Source organism: Tachysurus fulvidraco, chromosome 1 (assembly GCF_022655615.1).
Source record: "Tachysurus fulvidraco isolate hzauxx_2018 chromosome 1, HZAU_PFXX_2.0, whole genome shotgun sequence".
Lineage (NCBI taxonomy): Eukaryota > Metazoa > Chordata > Actinopteri > Siluriformes > Bagridae > Tachysurus > Tachysurus fulvidraco.
Window position 1 is genome coordinate 32,616,762 of NC_062518.1, and position 9,378 is coordinate 32,626,139.

The 9,378-nt window shown below is 41.3% G+C and overlaps 1 protein-coding gene across 6 annotated transcripts in view; it reads right to left on the minus strand.

Moving 5' to 3' along the window:
* Positions 1-9,378, minus strand: part of exoc6b (exocyst complex component 6B) — an 83,401-nt gene that overhangs the window by 52,907 nt on the left and 21,116 nt on the right. For all 6 annotated transcript variants that reach the window (XM_047811256.1, XM_047811254.1, XM_047811253.1 and 3 more), the window contains exons 2-6: positions 9,295-9,378; positions 8,473-8,520; positions 8,278-8,368; positions 8,029-8,074; positions 3,543-3,747 (exon numbers count right to left, since the gene is read on the minus strand). The exon at positions 9,295-9,378 is cut by the window's right edge and continues 82 nt beyond it. In XM_047811256.1, coding sequence (XP_047667212.1) covers positions 3,543-3,747; positions 8,029-8,074; positions 8,278-8,368; positions 8,473-8,520; positions 9,295-9,378 — 474 coding nt within the window. The remainder of the gene's footprint in view (positions 1-3,542; positions 3,748-8,028; positions 8,075-8,277; positions 8,369-8,472; positions 8,521-9,294) is intronic.

The window sequence follows — 9,378 nt, forward strand, 5'->3', positions numbered from 1 at the left end:
TAGAGGAGAGGCTTTAGAGAGCCTATCTTCCTTGGCTTAATGTCTATGTTGGTGCTGCATTACCACACTATGATATAAATCTATTAAAGCGTAACAGCGGTGTCTGTCTCATAGTGTTGGACTGAGGAGACCAGCATGAGCATGAGGCACTTTATCACAGAAAACAGTAAACTGTAAAAGACTGACAGAATGACAGTAAAGCAAACACCAAACACCAGAGAGAGTAAAACCGCAAGCAAAAAAAAAAGAAGGAGATCCCACTCTGTCTAACATACTGAGAAGCTACACCATGCTTAGTTGCACCATTGAAAAAGTATGTCTGGTTGAGTGGATCCCAAAAAAAATGAAATTTAAAAAAATAATAATAATAAAAAAAAGAGTAATGAATGAACAGGCCAATGTGTGCTGTAGACATTTACAGGGTAATTTCTCTGAGAATTCAAGGAGAATGTAAGATCTTATGTAAGCACAAGCAATATCTGAACTTGATTTACCTTGCCCTTAGTTTGCTTATGAAGAACAATGCCATATTGCTTTGTCATCAGCACGGTTTGAATTACAACCTAACCGCACACACACCAAGTTGACAAACCATACAAGACTCGAAGACATGCAAAAAAAAAAAAAAAACACAAACTTCAGCTGGAGGAATGTGGCCCCTTGGCAAGACGGAGTTGGACAGCCACTTTGTTACGGGATCACCAGGGTTCAATCCATGGTTAAAGCCACTGCCAACATTCCACCTCTGTAGGAGACATCAATGCTGGAGAGAGGGACACACTGTCCACTGCACTCTGCTGCCCCCTTCAGGACATGAGGAAATTCTCAAACAAAAATGCTCATAGTGCAAAAGTCAGTTTTATTTTATAGTTCTAACTATTTAAACAATCGGTAAAATATGTTTAATATCATTTAAACAACCTGCAAACCCTTAACAGCTTCTGTACAATTGTGGCAAAGAAAATCCATTTTATTTTATTTTTTTAACAATGACTTGTATACTTGCTCATCCATGTGGCACCGGCAGGTAACGAGCTTCAATTAATGCTCATTTTAATTCATTATTCAAACAGCAGAATTGGGGGATCTTTGGGTCTTGGACCGTGGCACATTTGCTGGTGTCAGATGGGCTGGTGTGAGTATTTCAAAAACTGCTGATCTCCTTGAAGTCACACAGTACAGTTTACAGTGTTTAAAAAAAAAATGGTACCAAAAAGAAACCCATTGAATTCCGGTTAAGCAAAAACATCTTGTTAATGAGTGGGGTCCGAGGAGAAGGCTGAGCTGTTTTGAACTGACAAACACTACAGTAACTCAAATAAGCATTTTTTACAATCGTGCTGTGCAGAAAAGCATCTCATAACTCGAACCGTGTGGCTAGGACAGCAGTAGACCACGTCGGATTCCACTTGTGTCAGCTAATGATGAGAACTTAATGCTAAAGTGTGCGCTGATTTCTCAAATCAAGATCAGGCAAAGAAAGAAGAACAAAAACGCATGAAAGGCTGTGAAATGTGCAGTAAAATTTACCCAGAAGATACATAGGAATCACCATAATGACTCAGAAGATCCTCATTTACATCGTAACCAGTAGTGCAGACCAGAAAGACATGTCTGCCACAAATAAATGTCTGACTCCGGAGTTACTCTGGTCTCAAATCTGGACCTTGCAGATTAAAGAGGCACCACAACAGATGAAGATGAGAGAAGCGTTCAGTTTAACACTTTAGGAGCTGTGTTTGATCAGATGTTAATTAATGTCTCGTATTATTGTCTCAGTATGTTTAGATGTCTGAGAAATCCTGACACCGTGGTGGCTAGTCTTTGTTATAGACAGAAAAAAAAAGTGTTTCATTATTTCTCTGGCTTACAGCCTATCCAACTCAAAGAGATTGAGCTTTGTGGCAAAACCAAATCTGATTTCCATCTTTCATAATCTCTTTTATCCCCTTTCCATGCTGATGATCCCACAGTGCTTAACCGGCATGAACCTGGAGCTACAGTGACGCATCTTCCATTACAGCTTGCCTTATGCAGAACGAGTACGAAAAGCACGTGTCCGTGCACATGCACTCATAATAAGATACAGGAATCTTCCTCATAGACGTGACCGAGAGCTCAAGCAGAACCGTGACAAACAGCTGATGGGATTCTATGTCCTTCACACATGTTTCTGGTACCTGCAGGCCATCAGCAGCAAAGTTCAAGTGAGAGTAAAGATGAGGTGTAGAGATGAGCGGAGTCCATAGTGGGGTCACGGGGGTGACATAACAGTGTAGTGAGAATGCTGCACATGAGGAGGGCAAACACTCCTTTTGCAAGACCAATGCAAGACGAAAACTGATTACAGCCCACAAAAGTGCGGGTGTGCGTGTGCGCCTTCCTGTGCTATCTTCTTGGCGCCTGCCGTGCCGCATTGTTTGTTTATTGGGAGCAGTAACAATTCCATAATGAGGGGGAACTGGTAGTGATTAGGACAGAAGGAAGAGAGGGAAAAAAGAATCAGGAGTGGAAAGAGGACAAAAAACACAGAGACAATGGTGGAAAAGGAAGAGAGAAAGAATGGAAAACAGAGGGGGGGGGGACAGAATAAAGAGAACAAGAGAGAAATCCATTTCGATGAGGCCTGGGGACGACTCCTGGTGCCTACTCGGCATTTGAATCTCCTCCATGTTCCTCATCTTGGACTAATAATCAGTAAAACAAAGCAGGACCTTTTGTGCATTCCTCTGAAAAGTCCGTTCAATTTCTCTCATATGTGTTCCCTTGGTCTTCTGCTTAACTCACCAAGCTTGTCCTTGAAGAGGAAGGGTCCTTGTCGACAATCACACGTTCACACTCCTGTACGCATGCATGTACGTGTGTACACACATGGATGCGCGCGCGCGCTCACACACGGTTCAGTTCTAGTGTCTTCTGGCAGGAGTTAATATGACCCAACAAGCTTTAATTCACAACAGCCTGGCAGTCCTCTGCCAAGGGGAGAGAATAGATGGACCGGGATAAAGAATGAAAAAGAGAGATAAAACAAAAGCAAAACGACTGACATACACAGTAGCCTAGCTTTTGTTTTTCATTCTCAGACTTAGACCTGGACCCGGGGTGAACCCTTAGGCCCGGCTAGTACTTGGCTTTAACCAAACGCACACAAGATGGCAGCTGTACGTATCCTGGGTTAATTCGACATGTCTGAAGGAAAAGTAAATAAAGTGACGTGTGTGCGAGGTGTTCTCAACATAGAATACAACCTCAAATTGTGTAATGGACAGTTTCCAAGTATCTTACAAGAAACTTACAAGTTTCCTCGTTACAATTAGTTTGATAGATTTGGCAAGAAGTCTACATTACTGCTAGAATGTATTGTATAAAAATGCAACACTAAACCACAAACTCTTCTACCTACATTTATTAGAAATGCTAACACACAAACGCTAATCTCAGTTCAGAAATGCAATCCTTTAACCTATTGGCAATAGTCAATAACCGAAAACACTGACACAGACATTCACACCAAATCACATACGTGTTGAACAGACACAGACCTGTTTAATGGCAGCTTCTCCAATTTTGTCCGAGTGTTTACGTACACTCTCCAGAAAGTCTTTGAGGTCAGACATGGAGACGTCTCTGATGTGTGTGCGCACGACGGGGATGTTCTCCGCCATGATGGTGCAGAAACGATACTGTCCCGCCTTCGGCAGGCAGTTCTGCTCCAACTGCTCCAACGTGCACAACGCAGGGTAGTATCTGAACACACACACACACACACACACACACACACACACGCAAAATGGTCAAGGGCCATCATAATAAGAAGCCCATTTCCAGTATGGTCTATGATGATCCTTTGTTAGTATATGAAGTGACCAACAGCAAAGCATGTTTTATTTCAAAACACTGAAAATGATGCCATTGTTTACACACATTCAACCTATTGAGGAAATTTGGGAAATTCACATAAAGAACGAAAATCAGAAATTGAATTTAAGAAGTTTAAGTTCAAGCCATGTGAGAAATAACAAAAGAATCGAATTGCAGCTTTAAATCAATAGCCAGCTCACTGTGCGTTTTACAAAGCAAGCAGATGCACATCAGTATTACACAATATTTCATGATCTACAGAGAGCCACTCCTGGCCGACCTCCGCTCTCTCTCAGGGCTAATGGCAAAACCAAAACAGATAGAAATGATAAATAAAATAAAACCAGACGCAAGATTTATAGTGTACAAGTTGCTCATCCTCGGGTCAGAAAAAGGACGAGCGCGAAATGAACAACACCCACTGGCCAACTTTAAATTGTAACCAAATCTATTTGTGCACAAAACACAACGGTCCTAAATGCCGTAGGCTTCTGCACGAGGATTAAAAGCATTTGTGAGGGAACACTAGTCTGGCGTTCTCACACTTTATTCACTGGATCAGCTACTGGAGCCTCATTACTAATGCATTTGTTACTAGTCTCATACCACTGGCTCTTTTCTCCTTTGGTGTATTTGTATTAGTCAAGCAGGACTGCTGTCTGCTGCTTATCTCTCGGCTTCTCAAAGTCCCTTTCAGTTACTTTCACTAAATAGCTGACTCTAAATTTCTCCTTTTGGAGTCTGTGGGTCAGCAGTAGGTTTCATTAGCTTTAGACCAAACTGCAGCACAATGCTGGCAGAGCTGCTTAAGTAACTGAATGAGAACCATAATGTATTTTTAATAACAACCTCCATGGCCAATATTTATAGCATTGTATATTTAAAAGAAAAGAAAAAAAACATTTCTGAACACTGCTGTAAAAAAAAAAAAAACCCAAGTTCTACATCTGTGACACTCAAGTTAATACTGGATCATGGGCTGAACTTATTTAGAATTGTAGTCTCTGCTGCCACCTAGTGTTTATTAATCAGCCATTCTACAGGCTACAGAGTGACTTGGCAGTGACTCAGCTGTTACTGAACAGAAGATCATGGGTTAAAGTCTCAGCAATGCCAACCTGCCACTTAAGGCCACATTCACACTGCAAATCTTGATGCTCAATTCGGATATTTTGCACAGCTCTGATTTTTTTGTTTGGCTGTTCACATTACCTTTTAAAATGTGGCCTATATCAGATACCAGTGTGAACTGTTTGCTGTTTCGAACTGACCCGCATTCGCAAACGAACAATAACAATGATGTCACACGCAGCACGCCGTTGCGCTCAAAAGTTGACGAGGTTATGGAGGAAGTATTGTATCATCTGGTGCAAGTGAACATATCATGTAATGCTATAATGTGATGTATTCAATGCAAACATGAGCTGGTTCACGTAACCACTTTATATAACACTTAACACACGCACGTTACCAGTCACGTTTTTGCTGGCGCAAAAAAAATAATAATAATAATTTATAATTGTGCCGAATGTCGACGTAGATTGACGTAAAAGTCGCATCAAATCCGCATTGGTTGTTCACACTGTGGCCACATTGGATTTGGGTCTGATTCAGGACCACATATGGAAGTGGCCCAGATCTGATTTGAAAAAATCAGATCTGGGCCAGATTTGAGTGTTCACACTACTGAAGAAGTCTGACCTGGTCACTAGACCCCCCAAAAAAAATCGGATTTGGGCCACTTTTACCAGCAGTGTGAACAGGTGCTACTCAGGGGTGCTGTATCATAGCTGACCCAAACATCCTAATGTGTAAGGACATGCAAAGAAAAGTTATTTCCTTGTGCCGTAATGTATACGTGACAAAGAAAAACAAACCTGCCTTGTGAAAGAAATCAACACAAGATCAAACTAACTCCCATATTCTGTGGAGCTTGCAAATTTTCAACATTACAACCGATTTTCCTCAGAATTTGGCCAAGACGCATCTTGTGACATCATCACAAATGTGCATTCATCCATTCACATGAATTAAAAATGAGTACAGCTGTCAGAGAAGGCGATTGTGTGTGTGGCAGTAGTTTAAAAGAAGAATCAAGTGCTTGCAGTAGTAGTAATCTTAGTAGTTTTTCACACAAAGAAAAGCACTAAAAGCTCTGCAAAATTCCAAGTTACAATTTATAAATAAAATTAAATAAATAAATAAATAAATAAATAAATAAATAAATAAATAAATAAATAAATAAATAAATAAATAAATAAGCAAGCAAGCTGCAACAATTGCCAAAAAAAAAAACTCGCAAAATCCTGGAGAGACTGAAAAGTTGTATGAATTGTCATATTAACAGTTCCAGACAGGTCTAGAACAATGACTAAGGAGCTGCACTTGGTTCAAAACACTTTTTGGGTTCTTCATCTCATTAAAGATGACATTAAACAACACCTTTAACAGTGAGTGTGTGGATGGCCAGGCTGTGTTAGCAGGCTTCACTTCAGCTCACACATTTCAGGTGTTGTACTGGATCTAACTGTACACGACAATGTTAAATCTTCACACACCACACACAAATACACACACACCCACCCAAACAAATACACACACACACCCACACACAAACACACCCAGCCACACAAATACACACACCCACACACAAACACACCCACCCACACAAATACACACACCCACCCACACAAATACACACACCCACACACAAATACACACACCCACACACACAAACACACAAACCCAAAACCACCCACACACACCCAAAAACACACACCCAAAACCACACAAAAAAAACAAACACCCACCCACACACAACACACCCACCCCCACAAACACACCACAAACACACACACAAAACACCACAACACACCCACCCACACCCACAAACACACCCACCCACACCCACAAACACACACACCCACACCCAAACACACACACCCACACCCAAATACACACACCCACCCACACCCACAAACACACCCACCCACAAACACACACCCACCCACACCCACAAACACACACCCACCCACACCCACAAACACACACCCACACCCAAATACACACCCACACCCACACCCAAATACACACACCCAAATACACACACCCACACCCAAATACACACACCCACACCCAAATACACACACCCACACCCAAATACACACACATGTGCACACACACACACACACCCACACACCCACACAAATACACACACACAATTACACAAACCCACACACAAATACACACACCCACCCACACACAAATACACAAACCCACACACAAATACACACAGCCACCTACAAACACACACACACACAAATACACACACACACACACACACACACACACACACCCCTCACACACAAATACATGCGCACACCCACACACAAATGCACACACACATTCTTTTTCGTCCTTTTGTTTAAAAGAGAACAATTTATTTAAGTGAATCATTTGCCAGTGTTTTTTATTTCCTTTTTCCTTTGGTAGCAGTTTGCAAATTATTATTGTTATGCTTAGTGCTACAGTAATCCCTCACCACTTCTCGGTTCAAGTTTCGCGGCCTCAGTGCATCGCTGATTTTTCAAAAATATTCATTGAGAAAATAAAAATAAAAACAGTTTCCCAGGATGCCAGACAAAGAGAGAAACTCTGAGGCTTTGTACATACCCACTGACACTCAGACAAGGCAAATGATTGGTTCCCGGCACAAAATCTGAGCTGATTGGCTGCGCATCATCGCATCCTCTCCCAGCTTCTTCCCTTGTTGTATCTCGCCACTCTCATTCACGTTGTCAACTGTGTCTCGCATATTGTGTTCGAAATAAACTTTCCGTTAAGCCCTTACAATGCCTCCTAGGCACCGTGCCCCTGCGAAAGATTCCTCTAGTGAGCCCAAGAGGAAGAGGAAGATGATGACCATCAGTGAAAAGGTCACTTCGCGGATTTTCACCTATCGCGAGGGGTTCCGGTCCCCATTAACCGCGATAAACGAGGGATCACTGTATTATTATTACTGTATAGGTGACTGCTTTGTTAAAAAAAAAAAATAAAAAAAAAATCTTGTAGATTAAATTATATTAGATAGATAGACATATAGATGCCTTCAGTCCCACTGCCGTCCACATCAACCGACTACACCTGAAGATCTCATGAGAATCTTACCTCTTGGCCCTCTTCTGTTCTTGCAGCCTGCTGTACATTTCGAGCACTGAAAAATAAAACAGAGGAACGCTGGTAGCCAAAACACACAAAACATTTATCTACAGCCATCGGCTGCACACGTATATTTGCTATATTAAGATTTTGAACTCTTGAACTCCATCACATTCAGTCAGGGTTTTCTAAAGCACAAACCCAGAGTCTCCCACATCATCACTGTCCAAGATCCACAAGAAGTGAGTTACAACGTACCTGGAATGCAGTGTGTGAGTTTGTCGATGGTGGTGGCAATGTTCCTCTGTTGCAATCTACATCGTCTCAGCTCGTCCATCGATGTCAGTAGCTACAAAATGTACAGATCATGAACGGCTGTCATAAATCCTCTGTGGTTAGCATTTAAACTTAATAGTTGCAGGGGTTAAGGAGAGCTACAAGACGATGTCATACCTCCTTGCCGTTGTTCTGCATCTTCTGATTGGTTTCAGTCACCTGACTCTGCACAAAGGGAAGAGGCAAAAAAAAAAATAATCACATTCACCATTGAAAGCCTTTGTCATGTCACACTCCAGAGTGCTTCTAAATCTCTCACATGCAAGATACTCAGGGCTTAAAGAACTCGTACTATAAAGAACTATTTTTATAAAGATTTTTTTTTTTTTACATTTTACATTACGACATTTAGCAGAAACCCTTATCCAGAGTGACTTACAACTGAGGGTCAAGGGCCTTGCTCATGGGCCGAGCAGTGGTAGCTTGGTGGACCTGGGGTTCGAACCCATGACCTTCCGATCAGTAGCCCAACACCTTAACAACTGAGCTTCCACATACCACATTTTTACTTAGTCTATGATTAATAACATGACCTACTAGTACTAATGACTATTAAAAGAAAGAAAAAGGAAAACTTTGGTGTTTTTTCCCTACACAAATGTTATATCTTTAAAGTAAAACCCACTTCTGTTCTTTGAGATGCCCTGATTGCTTGTTTATAAACATCTAAACATTTAAGACGTTTAACCAATAATATTTCACCGAATATGAAACTTGCAGAGATAAAATAATTCATTTGTTTTTTTGCCAATAGAATATGTTTGATGAAAGTTTGATGAAAATATGTTTGATGAATATGTTCGATTTCCATTCTGGTGGCAGAAAGCAACGCTTTACAGTAGCGGTACTGTGTTGGTAAAATGGTTTTAGCGCTAAAGAACGCTGAACTTTGCCTTTTTACTGTCGCTGATCTTTTTCAGTCCTCCATCTGTTGCTCACCTTGAGTTTCTGTGCCTCTCCCCGAACTTTAAGCAGCTCTGTGATGGAATCCACAAAGCCCTGGAAGTGATGGTTACACATCTT